The sequence below is a fragment of the Polypterus senegalus genome, chromosome 1, assembly GCF_016835505.1.
Source record: "Polypterus senegalus isolate Bchr_013 chromosome 1, ASM1683550v1, whole genome shotgun sequence".
Taxonomy (NCBI): Eukaryota; Metazoa; Chordata; class Cladistia; order Polypteriformes; family Polypteridae; genus Polypterus; species Polypterus senegalus.
The window spans coordinates 270,267,081-270,286,856 of NC_053154.1; the positions used below are offsets into that span (position 1 = coordinate 270,267,081).

Consider the following 19,776-nt stretch of genomic DNA (forward strand, 5'->3'; position numbering starts at 1 on the left):
CTTGCTAGGTTGTTGAGTGATCCAAGTAATAAGTAATACAAGTACATACAGTATATTGTATAGACTGATAAAGATATAAAAGTAAACATTCAGAAGATTCAGAGCTGTTGAACACATTTATACTAGCATACCTAAGAATGTCTTTGATGTTAAATTGCCTTTGTAAGAGCTGCTTCATAATATCAATAATCAGTTTCACTTTTGCACATGTAATGTTAGGTTCGTTTAAAAGGAATATTAGCTTCTCCATCAAATTCAGCTGATGCATGATTTCCGCATTTCTTGTACCATCACTGGAAATAAAAAAAAACAAAGTTACTGGAAGGCAAACTAAGCAATTCAATTCTCAAAAACCACACTTGGTCGCATTTGCTAATTGCTTTATATTGGCTGAAAGTCAAGCATCAATTGAACATGTGTCTGTAAAATTGATTCTTTTTGGCTAATCCACCAAAATGTATTTATTTATTAAATGATTCCATAAGCTTGTCAGACAAAGATGTTATCATTGCTTTAGAAAGGGCTTTCATATTAAATCCATTAAACTATACACATAAGCCACTAAAACACAAATAATGCACTAAGAAAAAGATTCCATCAGAGAAAAAAAACTAAAACATGCTAAAATCCAATTGAACCAATATAAGGATGAAATTGTCTTATAATACTCAGTGTATTATCACTGCATTGGCAATAACTTTGCCTGCCATTTCATTAATGCAAATGTATTGATTTCTCCAAGAGCAAAATTTTGAAGTCTAGACACTAGTCAATGGTTCACCTGCTATAGATATTATGCTTTCTATTCATTAGTCTGGTCTACTACCACAAATTCAGTTTTGCAGTTATTATAGTTTCTGAATTTGCACCATAGACAAAAGGATAACTTGAGTTTCCCTTTCTTTTTTGTTAGCCAGAAATATATTAACAAGGAAGGAAATGGAAAACGGATGCACTAAATTACTAATTTATAATATAATATCTTGTGTACTGTATTTTCTGAGATACTGTAACATATACAGTATTATGCACTGAGAAACACCTCAGATTACAACTTCTGCCTTTACCCTCAGAAGGATGTTTTTGTGCATTAAACTGGGGACATTGATTCTGGTATGACATTCTGATTGTCCTGTACATACAGCAGATTCAAATAAATTGTGAAAGGATACCCATGGCTAATATGAAAATGTAGACGGTGATGAGTTAATAGAATATATTTATTTGACAAAGTCAATAGATTTTCTTATATTTTTTTGAAAATCTTTGTGAATTTTGTTCTGTATTTAAATATATACTGTACTGATGGAAGAAAAGATACATACTGTAGTTTTCTGGAATGAGGCAGCTACAACATACTTTCATAAACAGTCAATTTGTTAAACCCCCCTGACCAGCAATACAGATTATGAAGTGACACCCTGCAACCTTCTAAACATCCAAGTGGCACAGTATCTGACCAGATCACTTTCAAAAAAGGCTTTAATTCAAAGCTTAGGTCACAGCATTACAAAGGCCGCACTTAGTCATTTTTGTATGTTTTCCCTAATGCCTCAGATTTCTCCAGAAGCAAAAGAGAAGGCCACTGGTGTACTGTAGGCAGGCAGGTCATGTGCCAGTGTGGACTGTGTTCAAACTGTAAGCAAGATTTTCAGCAGATGAACAGGTCAGATGACTGTCCAAGACCTGTTAGCACTCAATTCGCACATCAGAGGAGGGCCAGCACATCAGACTGACCCATCAAGGAGATTATTTTAGATCTGCCACCCACACAGTTACTGAAACTGCCTCCTGGCACAATGCCCACATCAGTTATAGGACAGTAAGGAACAAGCTCCACGATTCTGGCCTTAGAGCAAGGTGAACTTTCTGAGACCCTCTAATCTCACCTCCTGACCTGACCCTTCATTAGGGCAATGCCAGGCCACACAAAACACCTTCCCCGAAAAATAAATGCTGTGCAAGTGCCACCTTGGCCTGCCATCTCCCCTTACCTTGTAACCCCATAGTAAAACTTTAGCTTGCCCTGGATTGCTACTTCAAGATGTGTGTTGTAGCAATTTTTTACTCTTCTGTGTTATTATTTTAAATAAAGGTTCACTTCAATAACTAGTGTTGCATTCCTATTTCCAGTCTGAGTATAAACTGTCAATTGAGGGCAAATGACTCAGTCCCTTCCTGTCCCTGGGCCAAAAAAGCATGACCACCTGGAAAGTGATGTTACTTCTTACCCAAGTGACCAGAGCAAAGGAGCTCCACTCTTACCTGACAGCAGACAAAGCAGTCTTTATTGTGATAAGCCACATTATTTTGGTAGCAGTAATTTGCACTTCTTTCACATGCCATCAAGTGCTATTTTTTGTTTAATCCTATTCCTCTGTACTAAGCAGGGATGGCTGGGTTTGTGCCCCAAAATGTATCTTTGTATCAGCCTATCATGCCCTGTTTACTAGATATGGCTTACATCCCTCTTTCTTTGTCTGTCTTGTTGCGTTTTTTCATCATAGATTCTAGCCCTTACATCCTTCTTTCTTGATGTTTCTTGTTGCCATTCTTAATCAGATATACCAGCCCTGTTGTGGATGCCAGACAACATGACGCCCAAACATACTGACATACAATACACGATTTACGATCTTACGCCAGGCACATGCCTTTGTTCATCCTGCATTCCCGTTCTTTTGAGGACACCGGGCAAAATTACGCCCAGGCATGGGCATAGATGTAGAACATTTAAATATAAATAAGTTTTGAGTTAACAACAATGCCTTTACCATAAAACTCTCAGGGAAATAAATGGCTGACAAGGGAATTACTGTGAAGAATGTTTGCATAAACAAAAAGAAGAATTACAAATATCAATGCTGTATGTAAAATTATTATCTTGTTTCTCTATTTAAGTTAGAACTGTTCAGCAACAATCATTTCACAGCAATGCACAAATTTATTTATGTATTATAGTGCTGGATTTTTCCCAGATAGCCTATACATGAAATAATAATGCTGTAAATCAGCGTTACATTCTACATAATGAAATACATAAAAAGAAGTATTTTAAAAAGTCACAGTTACTAAATTTAAAAAGCTTATTGATGATTATTAATCTATGACTTCTCTATGACTCCTCAACAGATCAAAGAGTAGAGATGAATTCTGCCGCCTGCACTAACACTGCGCCTTAAAGCCATATCTCCATCAATGTAACATTATAAAACACAATGTGGAAGGATGCATCATAATGAAGTTACCTTTTTTGCCAATGGTGGGAGTTGGATAGAGTTAATAAACCAAATTGCATAACATTAAAGAAAAGCACATTTGAAAATCGACAAAAAGACAAAGTGAAATGTATAACACAGGCCTAGGAAATGAAAAAGTGCCCTTGGAAAGAAACAGTGCATAGATATTCTTGTCTATTTTGGACCTAGAAATTAAATAGCTGAATTAAAATGATAACTGAAACTACAGTCTCAAATGAATAATGGCATGAACATCATTAATATGCTAGCAGGCTGAAATGAAATAAAGAAATTCAAGATTTACAACACTGTGCATCTTAATGTTTGTCTGAATACATATTTACACAGCTGAACAATACTAGAGTACCTTGTAGATTTGAGAAGATCATCAAAGTGAGTCAACACAGCATATTCCAGGTTATCTGGTGCAGTCTTCCAAATCTTTAAATAAGAAGTGAATATGTTGATCAATGTGGAAAAATGCTACAAATGTTCTTGATGTACTGTATATTTAAATAACTAAGCATAACAAAAGCCTTCAAACACATTTAATACCAATTTAATAACAGTATACTGGTGGCAATTTAAATATTAATTATCTTATCCTGTTTTTCATTATATTATATTTATATACTGTATTATATTATAGGAGATCGTTCCTCCCCCACACTATGTGACTCTTCAATTCCACCCGGGGGGCGCAGTGTAATTTTTAACATTATGCAAAGTTATTGTCTGTCTGTTATACCTTCATTGTTATTACTCTTTAATTTAATATTGTTCTTTATCAGTATGCTCCTCTCTCTCTCTCTATCTATCTATTATATTATTATCAGATCATACTCAGCAGTAAGTCAAGAAGTAACATTGGCTGAGGTGAGTGTATATTGAATGGAAAATGCATCGATAGCCCTAACCTTTGCTAAAGTTGTAGATCTCTGGCTTAAACTCTGGAATTAAACTACTGTATATTATCAGAATTAAGCAAACAGATGCAATGAGACCTTAAAATCTCAATACGGGCATTGAGTGGGCCACTCAAACCAATCAGAGAAGCAAACAAAGATCATGAAAACTTTGCAAGGAAGTACTAGCTCTAGCTTGGACTCAAGTTTAGTTCTTACAAGAAAATAGGCCATAATACTTTCTTCCTAAATTTTCTGCTCAATTGTGTTGCATTTTGTATGGTTTGATTAAACATTTGGCAAATAAAAAAATGTATGTAAATACATTTGATCAGATAATAAAATACCTCAAAATCACAGAGAACGTGTTCAAAAGCTTTGTAGTTCTGAATTGCAACTGATCCACAGCCCAATTCCATGGTACCAGCAACAGAAAGAATTAACTGAAAAATTCTGTTGCTTAATAAGGGAGACTTAAATTTCAGGAGAAATGCTAAAATCTTGAAAATGAAAAAATAACAAGAATTATTCATAATAAACTGGCAATATTCATACAGTGACACTGTACATTTCTAAAAAAAAAAGTACGCATTGTTTGATTGTTAGTATTCATCCATCCATTTTTATTATTTTAAGAAATGAAAACAATTGTCAGTCTCCACCTAGCTGTTGTAAAATTTCTGAACATTCATTACCAGTCCTATCTGCTGTTCAGCACGTTCACACACATGCACAAACTCATTATCAGCATTATATTTATTTAGTTCTAGCAGGGGTACCTGGCGCTGCATGGCAAGGAAGTACAAACTATATTTTTGAATGAACAATGGCCTATGGTGTTCCTGTGTGCAAATGGGAACATCTGGTGAAGATAGGTTCAATGGAATGGATTTTCATGCCAGACAAACACAAGTAGGGTACCTGGGCTTGTCCAGGGTGGGGCACAGACAAAATTTTGAAACAAAACATTGCTTGTGATCTTCACTTATAGAAATGGGGAATATGCACAAAATTTGGCCCAAAAGTTCAACAATGTGGGTTTGCATACTGGACAAATACATACACACTCAAGCACGCCTTCAACTTTATATATTAGATGATAATGTTTTATTATTACAATATTTAAGTAAAAACAATGAGTTACTGTATACTGAGAAGAATCTCCTTCTCTTTCAAATTTTTTATTTATTTATTTATGCTACGTATGGAAATTTAAACTGAAGCAAAAAGATAATTATTACTTTCACTAGAAACTATACCTTATATCCTTGAATTCGACTCATTTCCCTCTCAAATGCGGGGCTAGTGGTAATGACAGACAACAAAATTTTCATAGCCGTATACATGGAGCTATCGTCAGATGCTATTGCAACAAAACCTAAAATCACTGCTGGCCCACCTACAAACAGAAAGCTGTTGGCAGCCGTCTGAGAGACAAAACTCCTCACTCCTGAAAGATAAAATATGTTGATAAATATATATAAGTTAATCAGAACTTTCCATGAAACAGTACAAAAATAAAACAAACAATACATCGTCTGTGGCTAAGTATTAACATAGAAAGAGTTCATTTCACTGAGTTATTTTTATAGGTGCTTAGGTCTTTAAGTGTTGACGTCTTCAGTACGTCTTGAAATCCTCTTATCAAAAAGTATGACCATTAATGCCAGAACATTACTAAAAAGATTACAAACACCTATAAATGTAAAAGCTATAATATAGGTTCAAAATCATAATACTAGTCTATATCTATAAAAACATTTTTTGCAACATGCATGTAGACTCACTTTCACCACCATGCAGAGGACAAATTTCAGACTGTTGGCAGCAAAAAGAACAATGCCAACTGCTTCCCAGTTCTGAAGATATCTTTCATTCACAACAAAATTACCTGTCCATTTTGAAACATTCTTCTTAGGAGGGGCCATCATTATTAGAGAACTCGAATATCTTGTAATCTCTATTAACATTTACATTGCCAGTTGGATGAACAATACATTCGTCATGAGTATTCAATCACTCTTCGTAACTGAATCTATGGCCTAAATTAAACTACCCATTTGTCCAGAGGACCAATTTAAAGACACCGTAAGGTCCCTTACAATGAGTGTTTGACAAATATACCATGAAAATAATAAGAATAATGAGGCAAATTATCTAAGTATAGTGTGAACATGTTATATATAAACATCTACGCGTGGAAGTGTGTGTGTCTGGCCTGGAAGTGCAAGGCGACAAGATGACCCCAAGTTAACAAGTTGGAAGAAGAAAGAAGTACGAGGCTACAGCATGAAGCTGAAAGAAAACGACTCTGTCGTCAAAGTGAAACCGCTGGCGAAAGACAAACTCGCTTAGCCGCTAATACACAAGCAAGGTGAGCACATCGGCAAAATGAAACCTCCGAGGAGAGAGAAACTCGCTTAGCCGCTGATGGACAAGGGGGGCGAGCACATCCGCAAAAATAAACCACCGACTCTGCATTTCAAATTTTTTTCTGACAATTTCAATAGTTTCTAGGAGCCCAGGCTTTTTACAGCACAGGCTTACATAACTAGTACAGTATAAACATGTAAATGTGCCTATACTATTTATGGAAATGGTTTGTTTTTCGCTGTTCATACACAGATTTTATTTTTTGTCTCAAGAATGCACTCGCATTTTTTATTGCCACTATCTTATTCAAGTTAAATGTAATCAACTACAGAACAGGAAAGAATCACTACGGCTCAGTCCTTCCACTGTTAATGGCACATAGTTACAGATTTCAGACACAAGAAATGCAATATGTGTTAATAAACAAAGAAAGAAAATAGTTCTTGATTCCTTAGTTCCAAATGCTAGGCCACAGTATTCCTATCTTAAAGCAAAGTTTTCCACTATAGGGTAATGAAAGGTCAAAATTAATAGTAACTCCTTTGAAAGAAAAGCTGACGCTATAATTATAGGATATTATTTATATTGATATTATTTTTAGCAACATTTTGCAGGGTCAAGAGGAGGATTTTTTTTTATCTTAGACCTGAAATCATCTGCTCATTTTAAATTAGAAGATGCTCCATAAGACATACAAAAATAAGTGTGGTCAGATATTTAAAAAACATTAAATCTACAGCTAATATCAAACCATTTTCAGAAATTACAGTGTGAGCAGACTTCAAATAGGGTCCTTTCAGTATCATACATAAAAAGCTTAACCTGGCTTGCAAGTTAATTTTTTAAAATCTGCTTTTTACTATTTTAGAGAACCTAAAAATACAAAAATAGTAATGCTAATTTTTCGGAAATGATAAATTTCACATCACATTTTTATCTTGCTGTTAGGATTGCACAGATTGTATTTTGTTTCTGTTTTTATGTGGTTGCTAGTAATTTAACTTATGATGATGACATCACTATAATTTTTGGGTGCTGCCATTTTAGTATTTGCAATCACTATGACGCTATGTGACTGTGTAGGTGCACTTTACATATACCATATAGTTTAAGTAGTGCTGAACATTTGTTAATGAAAAGGGAGAACTTTGAAACAGATCTGTGCTCAAGCAGTACACAATTTTACTTCTAGCTTCTGGTTTTGATTTAGCAATGTTCTTCAACTTTAGTGTAGTTTAGTGTAAGATCAGGAAATTTTGTCATCAGTCTTAACATTAGTGTAGCAATGTCTGCAACAGCTTTAGTGGTAGTAATATCACTCTTCCGTAATACTCCTTACAAAAACACTTTCTGATATCTGCAACACTCCACATAAAATCTGTCCAAGAGGACTTGCCCAGAAAGCTCTTGTCAACTGCAACATCTGCTATGGGCGAGTTGCAAAGTAACTACAATTTGTACACAATTGGACCATAATCTGTTACAAGATCAGGTGCAGTAGAGACATTATTTTCTTTGTAGAGATACAAAGCAGTTTTGTAAAAAATATTAAATAAAAGAAGTCATTTAAGTTTCATATAAATTGGACCTACAGTTCTGGAGGAGAACTGGTTAGAGTAATTTTTAACATTTGTTTGTTACAAGGATTCATTGGATCTATGAGACATTAAAAGAGTCAATTGTTAACCAGACTCTAGATGGTGAGAAAAAGAGGTTGAGGAAAAATAAATTCTAATTTCCCAATACACCTAATAATGCCTGATAACTCATGTAGAACAATATACTCTATTTTCACAAGGCTCACAGGAAGCCTGATACAAATGATACAACTAATCCTGAATTCAAAGTACCAAAAGATTTTTGGCTTAAAGTAACGCTTCTTTAAATTCATAGCATCATTGCTTGAAAGTAGTTTATTTTAAGTCAACAGGATTAAGGCCTTCTGGTTTGGACTGTTGAGTGTCTTACTAAAGGGCCAGTTCCAAAACAAACTTTTGACTTCCCTCTGCTTATTCCTTTCAACATGTTCCTATATAACACACAGGCACCTTTCTTTAATATGCAGGCAAAAGTTAGATAAGACTCATCTTCAAAGACTGAAGGAATATACGCTGAGATGCTGACAATGACACCAGAAAATCAATATTGATGACAAGTAAAATGCAATTCTCATTTGTTATCTTCGTGTTCTTTGCTGCCCTCTACAGGTAATATTTCATTAAAGCATGTGTATTGCAACATACTGTGCATTTGGTTTACTACAACCAGAACAACTTCCAATTTCCAAGTGTTTTATAATACAGGTCTTTAAATTTCATTACTTTGAATAATAAAAATCATTTTTAAATTGTGAAGAAGAACTAATATATTAATTTTAAATGGTTAATCTGTTCTGAGGACTGTTCTAAGAACAGTACACTTGTATTGAAGTAAACAACTTTATAGTTATCCATCCATCCATCCATCCATTTTCAAACCCACTGAATCCGAACACAGGGTCACGAGGGTCTGCTGGAGCCAATCCCAGCCAACACAGGGCACAAGGCAGGAACCAGTCCTGGGCAGGGTGCCAACCCACAGCAGGACACACACAAACCCACCCACACATTAAGCACACACTAGGGCCAATTTAGAATTGCCAATCCACCTAACCTGCATGTCTTTGGACCGTGGGAAGAAACCGGAGCGCCTGGAGGAAACCCACGCAGACACGGGGAGAACATGAAACTCTATGTAGGGAGGACCCGGGAAGCGAACCCGGGTCGCCTAACTGCGAGGCAGCAGCGCTACCACTGTGCCACCGTGCTGTCCAACTTTATAGTTATACTGACTGAAAATAAAGTTAAGGTATGAAAAATTACAAAAAAGAACATTGAAATAATAAAATAATTTAAATGCTCTTGAAATCTAATAGCAACATTATTATGATTATTGTAGTATTCCATACCAAGGCAATATTTGGACACCAGATAATGAAGTTATAAGTTATCTCCATCTCCAGGAATATTCTAATATAATCTGACATTTAGATGTGTTTCAAGGACAGTATTTTTAGAGAGTACCTTGCTTAGGTAAAAATAAATTACTGTTGATTATGGCAGCTACATAAGCTAATTAAATTTAAGCCCCACTGCCTTTACCTGATTGGTTTATGAATATGCCTTGTGGATCCATTATTTTTAACCACTATTACAGATCTTATCTTTGGTTAAATAGATTTAAGGTGGTTGCATACCTTTTATTAAAGTGTTTTACAATTATACTAAATTAAAAACTATGCTTACTGTCTTAAATAAAATGATAAGTGCATATCTTTTTTCATCTATCCATTATCCAACCCGTTATATCCAAACTACAGGGTCACAGGGGTCTGCTGGAGCCAATCCCAGCCAACACAGGGCACAAGGCAGGAAATAAACCCCAGGCAGGACGCCAGCCCACCACAGGGACACACACACACAGCAAGCACACATTAGGGACAATTTAGAATCGCCAATGCACCTAACCTGCATGTCTTTGTACTGTGGGAGGAAACCGGAGCACCCGGAGGAAACCCACACAGACATGGGGAGAACATGCAAACTCCACACAGGGAGGACCCAGGAAGCAAACCCATGTCTCCTTACTGCGAGGCAGCAGCTTTATCCACTGCGCCGCCGTGCCGCCCAGCAGAATACTTATTTAATAAAATAAATCAATTACTGCTCTATTTGCATATGTTGCAGCAATATTTAATACCAAATGATGCACACATAGAAAAAGAGGAGTCTAAAAGTTCTTCTTAATTACTTGCTTAATCATTTACCATTTATTTTAGAAGAAGAGGAGCTGCAAGTTAACTTATAATTACATTTAAACAGTTGGATTTGCTAATTTCAGCAACTCAATTATAATTTATTTTTTTACCAAAATCTCCTACAAGTGCAGCTCCAATTGTGCGTGATGTTCCAGAGAGATGGAGAGCAAGATTCTTAGCAAGATAAACTGGTGTTGCATTGTCTCGAGAAGAAATTCCAAGCTACAAAAATTAAAATTAAGTTTTAAACATATATTTATACATTTTAATAAATACATCTTTCAGAATTCAACAGTCTGTGATATTTACAGTATGTACTGCATATAATCGTGATATTCACTGTTTCCACATGTGTAATATTGTACCTCTTGTGCTATTAGTCGACTGTCAACTTCATTGAAGGAGTTTTTGATTGACGTTACATTTGTGACAGTGGATGATGCTGCATGCAACCCAAAAGAAATCTTTTCTTCCATTATCAGTCTGCATGGGGATGATTCGATATTACCATTCTCTAAAAAAAGAGGTTTTATTGAGATTTTTAATAACTGTTCAAAGAAATGACCTATCTGCCAAAAACAAAATGAATATAACCAATAACAAAATGTTACACTTCTTGCCACAATCATTACAAGCTGTGAGAAACTTAAAAAGCCATTATTTGTACTTCTCAGAATAAACAGAAACAGCTATGTAAATGCTTTCAAAAGTAAGTGTGTCACTTCAGCTATTCTGTAATTAACAATCTTTGTATATGATTCTTAAGTTTAAACTAAGCAGCATTTAAAAGAGAAGTGAAACACAGCTTTTGTCTTTTGTGATGATTACCAACATATTTACTCATACTCAACTGTCATATTTAATCTTTGAAACCAATGTTTCCATAAAACAAGACTGAGAAATTCCATTCGGCTCTTTGTTTTATTTAAATAGTATCAAAACTGGACATATAGTGCCATATTAACTAATCTGTAATTCTAACCAGCACCTTTACAATGAGGACAGGTGCTTATACGTACAACATTTATATACTGTAAGAATTCCTGATCTACAAACTAGAGGTCATCCTCAACGGACCAGTTTACTTACAAAAAACAGCACAAAGTTGTTGCATTGAGCACATTTAACCTGGAAATACCTAGTGTTACACTTTAAATCACTACAGTTGACATTCAGCTACGTTTTTAGCATGTATTGTAATTGTTTTCTCATTGAAATCTAATCATGGACAGATTTTATTTTTGATTTTACCAAGAAACTACTGGCTAGGTAGCTTATGTAAACATGAATAATTCAGTGTTAAGTCACATTCAGTCCACTTTCAGAAAGTCATCTTCCCTGACAGAGTTGTTCAATATATTACAAAGAAAAAAAAGAAATTAAAATAAGACAAACAGATTTCTGCACAAGGCTAAAGGAGTCAAACATAATTATTTTAACATACTGTTCCTATTACAATTGGCACTGTGTATAAACATATACACAGGTACAAATACGTAAGCATGTAGAGATGTATTTGTATCTTCACAATTAAATGCACAATTCATTCCTGAGACATAGAAAAAGCGTGTCTAAATCAAATCCTAGAGGGCCACAGTGGTTCACTCCAACCACTTTAATAATAATACCTTTTTATATTCAAATAGTGCTTTCTCAATCCTTAAAGCACTCACTTCTTAACTAATGGCTGATTTTTGCTGCTAATTGACTTCTTTTGCCTCAATTTGAATTGATTCGCTTTTTTAAGATTCAGACCACTTAATTGTTTTTCTTTCCTTAATTAGCAATCAAGCAATAATGAGATGCAAAGTTAATAATTCTTTACATTTATATAGCGCTTTTCTCATTAGTAAAAGCGCTCTCCATGCAGGGAGGACCCAGGAAGCAAACCCACAATCTCCTTACTGCAAAGCAGCAGCGCTACCACTGGGCCACCTGCGTGGATGACAACAGATTTCCAGCTAATCTTTGATAATCAAAACGTACTGTAAAATAAAAAGTTAAAAGTCTGAGAAGTACTTATTCTACTCTGGTCCACAAACACATATTAACGTTGCCCTCCAAAAAAAAAGAAAATCAACAGCTTTGGCAATGTCTGCTGTGGCAGAACGAGAGCACCAGCAAATCAAGGAGTTAAATAACAGGTTAAGTTAACAAGCAGATTCGGCATCTATAGAAGAAATGGATTTAAGAGAAAGTGACTAGAGCGTGATGCCCCTACTTACAGCAGCTGATCATTTGTTGGCTTGCTTTGCAGCACATATGGCTGCTATTTAATGAACTAAGAAACAATTATGGAGTCTGAGTCTCAAAAAGCAAGTTGAATAAAATAAAGGAAAAAGAAGCCAAGTAGAAGCAGAAATTAGTCACTAATTAGGATAGTGGTAAGAAGAAAGAATAGCAGCCATTGCGGCCCTCTAGGATTGGAGTTAAACAAACATGACATAGCATATTCAGTAAAAGGATGAATGATCATGGCTATCATTTAAATATTCTCACCAACTGTGTGTCGTTTAAAATGTTAAAAAAGAAACATTATCTTTGAGAAAGGGATTTTTCAGTTAAATTGACTTTTACTTGAATCACTTATAAAGATAACATCTTTCTCAGTCTAATTGTAAAACCATACTATTCAGTCTAGTTGTAAAATATACTATTATGATAGCATGAGTTTAATCTATGCTGTGAAGAGATTCCAGCCAAACACTACCACTTAAAACCATTTGCAATTTATCAGATTTTTCTCAATGAAATTGATCATTATGTGAAAAGGCTGAGAATGCTGAAATAAACTATTTGCAAAATACCATAATCAATATTTTTGTTACTAGCATACAATCATTATAAATACACAAGGCCTTTCATACTCATATTATTATCTACAAATGCACTTAAAGAGTGTAGATTGCAAGATGTGCATGCTGTAGAAATGTTGGACATACTATACAGTAGACTAATAATTTTCCCATAAAGAGGTTATTCCATAAAAACTTGAAAGGCAAAATGTGATCAGAACAAACCATCAGTATCACTAAGCAATAATTATTTTATCACTACTAACTAACTACTAACATTTTACTAACAGACAGACAAAAATAAAGAGTATAGCTCATAGGCCTAAATGCTGTTAATGCGAAATGGTTGCTAAAAAAAAAAAATACAAAATTACCAATTCATAGGCAATTTTAACTACTTTTGCCAATCTGAAGGAAATCTGAAGACACTATAAATTGAAATTTTCAGATATGATAACTGAAAATGGAAATGTGTGGATACACATTATGTATAAGCCCAGAGGGGACTGGGTGGTCTCTTGGTCTGGAATCCCTGCAGATTTTATTTTTTTTTCTCCAGCCGTCTGGAGTTTTTTTTTGTTTTTTCTGTCCACCCTGGCCATCGGACCTTACTTATTCTTACTAGTAGACTTACTTATTAATTAAAGTTGACTTATTAGCAGAATAATGGATCAAATTAATATATATATACATTGTGGCGGACGGCCAGGTTCCATGCCTGGCCGGGACGCCTTCATTATATGTTTAGGGGGAGCAGTCATAGACTGTGCAATACATCCCCCTGGATGCTAGATGGCCGCCCCCCTGGGCTGGAGCGGTGCCTTGGTTTCCCGCAGGGCTCCATCGGAATTGGAGTTGGGTGCAGCCCTGTTGTGTCTTGCAGGCACTGCCAGATGGTGCTGCAGCTGGGACTCCTAAGCCTGTATGGGCAGCATATTCACCACACCCAGAAGTGCAGCCGAGACATGGGAGTGGTGGTGCAAAGGAGGACTGTGTGTGTTGGTGTTTTGTTTGCTGTACTTGGGACTGTGTTGTGCCTGTGGGGGTCACGGGGAAGACGTACCCCACAGGTGAAGAAAAATAAAAAGTTTATTTACATTACGTGTGCCTCATGGTGTCAGTCAGTGTCGGGTCAGCGGCCATATAGCCCCTTGTTACTATATATATATATATATATATATATATATATATATAGGGTGAGTCAAAACTTTTAACATTTGAATGGCAGAAACAATTTATTCACAAAACATACTTCATGTGTGCAAGATGATTTACAGGAATGTCTCAACCTGTTCACCATTATGTTCAACACATGTACCATATGTGACACATAAATTGTCCACAAAAATTGTATACAAGTACAGTATATACATAGAAGTACCATTAGTGTTTACATAATTTTGACTCACCATATATATATACATATATATGTTTATACATACAGTCATATGAAAAACCCCTGTGAGCCTGCATAATAATTGACTCTACTTTCAACAAAAAAAGATAACAGTGTCTTTCATTTCCTAGAAAACATCTGAGTACTGGGGTGTTTTCCGAACAAAGATTTTTAGTAAAGCAGTATTTAGTTGTATGAAATTAAACTAAATGTGAAGAACTGGCTGTGCACAAATGTAGGTCCACTTGTAATTTTGCTGATTTGAATGCATGTAACTGCACAATACTGATTACTTGCAACACCAAATTGGTTGGATTAGCTCGTTAAACCTTGAACTTCATAGACAGGTGAGTCCAATCATGAGAAAAGGTATTTAAGGTGGTCAATTGCAAGTTGTGCTTCCTTTTGACTCTCCTCTGAAGAGTGACAGCATGGGATCCTCAAAGCAACTCTCAAAAGATCTGAAAACAAAGATTGTTCAGTATCATGGTTTAGGGGAAGGCTACAAAAAGCTATCTCAGAGGTTTAAACTGTCAGTTTCAACTGTAAGGAATGTAATCAGGAAATCGCAGGCCACAGGCACAGTTGCTGTTAAATCCAGGTCTGGCAGGCCAAGAAAAATAAAGGAGCGGCATATGCGCAGGATTGTGAGAATGGTTACAGACAACCCACAGATCACCTCCAAAGTCCTGCAAGAACATCTTGCTGCAGATGGTGTATCTGTACCTCGTTCTACAATTCATTGCAATTTGCACAAAGAACATCTGTATGGCAGGGTGATGAGAAAGAAGCACCTTCTGCACTCACGCCATAAACAGAGTCGCTTGTTGTATGCAAATGCTCATTTAGACAAGCCAGATTCATTTTGGAACAAAGTGCTTTGGACTGATGAGACAAAACGTGAGTTTTGCATGACGGAAAAAGAACACCGTATTCCAAGAAAAACACCTGCTATCTACTGTCATATTTGGTGGAGGTTCCATTATGTTGTGGGGCTGTGTGGCTAGATCAGGGACTGGGGCCCTTGTTAAAGTCGAGGGTCAGATATATGTATATGTCTTTAATTTGAATGTTTATAGTATGATGTTTCTTCACCCTGTATGGAACACACATTTTATACTTTCAGTCATATGCACTGTATTATGCATATAGGAAATATTAGGAATGCTGAGCAAATATGTTTTCTCCACCTACACTACAAATATTCTTAGTTTTTAGGCACATTGGTCACATTAAACTACAAGAAATGTGATATTATACACAGCAAGAAATTGTCTAAAATTAATTTTGTGTACCATTGGTATTTGTTAAGAAATTAATTTGCATTAGGAATAATATGATGTACTAATAAGCTTGGATTACAATAGTTATTTTCTAAACCATTAGAAAATGCAGGTATATTACACTAATGTGAAAACATCAGAGCAAGAGATATTTAAACATAATTCACAAAATAAAAATTTTAACTTCCTATCAGCAGAGCTACAGTGACAATGTCCACCTTAAATTGCTGGCAGTCTTTTGTTTTTCTGCATAACAGTTCAGCTTGCACCATTTACTGAATCTAGTTAAGGATATTCAAACAATCAGCTATTAATACGTTTATTTGAATGTTTCATTAAAATATTAATGTCAAGTTTATAGTTGGTATTTTCACATATTTTTAAATATGTTTATTTTAACTTAAGAACATTTCAGTGTTCATTAAGATTTAGTGCACACATCTTATATTATCTCTATACATATAAAATCCAATGTCTGTCTGTCTGTATGTCTGTCCACTTTTCACAAGAGAACTACTTAATGAATTTAGATTTCTAGAATCTTAGAATTTGCTGGAACATTCCGGTTTGATTTTGTGACTTCTCTCTTTGCACTATGTATCATTGTTCGCTTGTGGTACCAATTTATTTGTGCAAATCTGAGAGACACGCAGTGGGCTAAGTTAGGGGCGCTACCTCACTTACGTCTCTCATTGCGCTACTAATCATAGTTCACTTGCAGGAGTGATACATTCGCGCTAATCCAAGACAGAGGCTGCAGGCCGAGGGGAGGGGGAAAAGTGACATCAGGAGTGGGGAGCCGAGCAGGGCCCTCCTCACTGTCCTGTTTCACTACTAAATGGGCAGAGCCACGGGGGACAGCTAGTCTACTATAAAACTGTTCTGTTAACTCAGTTTTACTAATAGCAGTTCTGTTTTAGGGGAACCATTACATACAAGTTTTGGAATCAATAAAATGACAACGGTGCCCAAATTTATGCACCTGCCTGATTTTGTTTGAACAATTATTGCACACTTTCTGTAAATCCAATAAATTTCATTTCACTTCTCAAATATCACTGTGTGTGTCTCATATATGATATATTTAACTGACATTTTTTATCGTAACAACCAACGATTTATACAGGAAAATAATGACTATTAACAAGGTTGCCCAAACTTTTGCATCCCACTGTAATTTAATGATAATATCTAGCCTCAGAATCCCAGTTTTCTTTATTAGTTATTGTCTCTCACATTATATACTAAATATCATTCTACGAAAATAATATTACTTACCCATTAGTATTATGACTGACAATAAATATGTTCATCCATCTACCCATCCATTTATATCCTTAACCTACTTTATTTATTACCGAGTCACAGGTAATTAGAGTCTTTCATGGCAGCATTAGGCAAAAGACAGAAACCTAGATGGCATTTCAGTTAGTCACATGCACTCACTCTGAATAACTTGCTGACATTTGGTCAATTTAGAATCATCACTTAACCAGGAATGCACAATTTTAGGATTTTGAACAAACTGAAGTGCCTAAATAAAACCCATTCAAATATAGACAAAAGCTGACAAATCCCAAAAAGAAAGTTATACGGTCAGCATTTGAACTCAGATCTCTAAAGCAGATGGTCAGCAGCACTAGTTACTGTCCCATTGTCCTTAAGCATATACTGTACTGTATATGGCAAGTAATTTGTAATTACATTTGACTATGTCTTTATTTTTCTTTTATTTCTCAAAAATCTCTCCATATATACATTACACACCTGAATAAATAACTGCCTGAAAATTGCCAATATAGTTAGGACCCAGCTTGTCTATAGCTTTGACGGTTTCTTGAGAAATTGCTTCATCAAACAGGTATGCTGGGCCAAGACGCCACGACAAGGATGAAACTTTCCTCCATATCAGTGGAGTACCTATGATTCCATGCACATCAGTTACAGAAGTTGGATCCATAGAAACACTTTGCCCAGGAAAAGGCTGGATATACTGCATCTGTCAAATAAATAAGTAGTGAATGTTTGCAGAAATGGAATTAATTCAATATAAAAAATAATGGCAGAACTATTAATGTATGATTTATCAAAAATCTATTAAAGCTGGAAAGTTGCTTATGCAGTCTATGTAGATGGGTTGTGTATATGTGACTATGCTGGGTGGTTAGGATGCTTAAGGAAAAATTATAGCACATTGCACAATTTTTACAAAGTTAGAGAACATAAGTTATTACTTGTTAGAAATACTAGAATTATAAAACATTTGTTGTTTGGTTTACTGTTGTTGTTATAAATGCCTAAAATCAAATAAAAGACAATTTGAACAGTTTTATTTCTTCACTATGCACCATAAACTTACTATACATGAAACAAAAACATTTTCTGTGGCTTTTATTAAGTTCTTCTTTTATTTCCCAGCATATTGTTAATTTTAAAACTACTTAACAATAACACAAGCATACAAATAAGGATTTCCCCTTAAAAGCAGTATTATAAGAGTTGTAGATGGGTTGTACCTAGCAAAGTTTAGTCCCTAGCAAAATTTCATTTGTATATAAGGGATATAGTGGTAGATGCCAAAAGAAAAGTATTCTTTTGAAGCTGCTTTAGAAATACTTGTTTCTTGACTTAGTCTCTAGAAATAAATCTTAATTTACAGAAAATTACCTTAGATTCTCCTAAAATGTTTCCGTTTAAATAAGCAGTTAATTTACAAGTTCTTTTTACATCCTTTGCAATAACTATAGTGAGGTGATGCCACTGGTCAGGAGTTAACAGTTTGGAACACATTAAACGAATACAACTTGGTGTTGAGCTTGAATGGCTGGTGTCTGGCTCCATCATATCTGCAAGAGATTAAAATGAACAAGATACAGCTGCTTATAAATATAGCCTGTACAATATTCCCCTCAAACTTCAGTAATTCACATGTCTGATATTGTAATGATTTTGCTACAATGGCACATGTTCCGGACTAATGACATCTTCTAGGAATTCTAAACAGAGCAGGTTTTAGGATATTATTATCAAAACGTACAATAAAAAGCATACTATGTCTACAAGTAAACCGAAATTTGTTTTTAAATTGATTACAGGTTGTTATCTTAATTTTTACCAATGTCACTGTTTTATATATTTGCATTGCTTTTTTTTCTTTCCAAAATAAGACATAAATTACAAACAACAGCACAAATATAAATTTTATATAATCAGTGAAGTCTTATATCCAAAACCTTAAGTTAAATATATATTTGGAGATAATGTACTGAAAATATAAAGTAGTGAAAAGGGAAGGAGAGAATGCTACAGTATACTGATGACTAGAAGTGCACATATCATGTCACACTGAAAGGTCTTTGGCATAATGTTTGTAGAATATAATCAAGAGATTATTTTTAGATTATTGCAATCAAACCTGGAACTCTTCTTAAAATTCTGTAAAGCTAGAACACTACTGATTTCAACTACTTGTTTTTAGAAAACAATTTTTTAATTTTATTAGAAGCAACCATACAAGTTCTAATTAGAGAAACGGTTCCAAAATGAATTTGTGGACAATTACAAGATCTAGCAATCATAATTTGATGTGTCTAACCATTTACAGTCAGGACAGAAAATGAGCTCTAAGGCACTATGAATTTGTTTTCTAAAAAATGATTCAAGTTAAAGTTGCTCAGGAATGTTATGTATTATACTTAATATTGTATATGTTTTGAAATTCTCTGCCTTTTTATGAAATACTGTAGAAGGAATCATTTATTCACCAGAATGTGTCCCTCAGGAAAAACCAAACCACCTCCATTATTTGCAGTTGTCATATGTTTATATCAAGTTTAGTTCTGTTCAGTTAGGTCTACTTTTGGTTTATTATATAACTTGTGGGATCCCCTGGTCAGATATTTGTTTTCTTTGTTTGACTGGTTAACTGATGTTATGGGCTTTGGAAGTTGACGAAAATGTGTGCTTTACCAGACTAATTTCTATAAAAT

The 19,776-nt window shown here is 35.0% G+C and overlaps 1 protein-coding gene across 5 annotated transcripts in view; it reads right to left on the reverse strand.

The window, feature by feature from the left end:
• The window catches only part of wdfy4 (WDFY family member 4), a 235,119-nt gene that overhangs the window by 134,076 nt on the left and 81,267 nt on the right, over positions 1-19,776 (reverse strand). For all 5 annotated transcript variants that reach the window (XM_039773975.1, XM_039773981.1, XM_039773989.1 and 2 more), the window contains 8 exons: positions 18,455-18,633; positions 17,555-17,786; positions 10,679-10,827; positions 10,424-10,535; positions 5,404-5,594; positions 4,492-4,644; positions 3,607-3,680; positions 132-293 (listed from right to left, as the gene is read on the reverse strand). In XM_039773975.1, the coding sequence (XP_039629909.1) occupies positions 132-293; positions 3,607-3,680; positions 4,492-4,644; positions 5,404-5,594; positions 10,424-10,535; positions 10,679-10,827; positions 17,555-17,786; positions 18,455-18,633 (1,252 nt within the window). The remainder of the gene's footprint in view (positions 1-131; positions 294-3,606; positions 3,681-4,491; positions 4,645-5,403; positions 5,595-10,423; positions 10,536-10,678; positions 10,828-17,554; positions 17,787-18,454; positions 18,634-19,776) is intronic.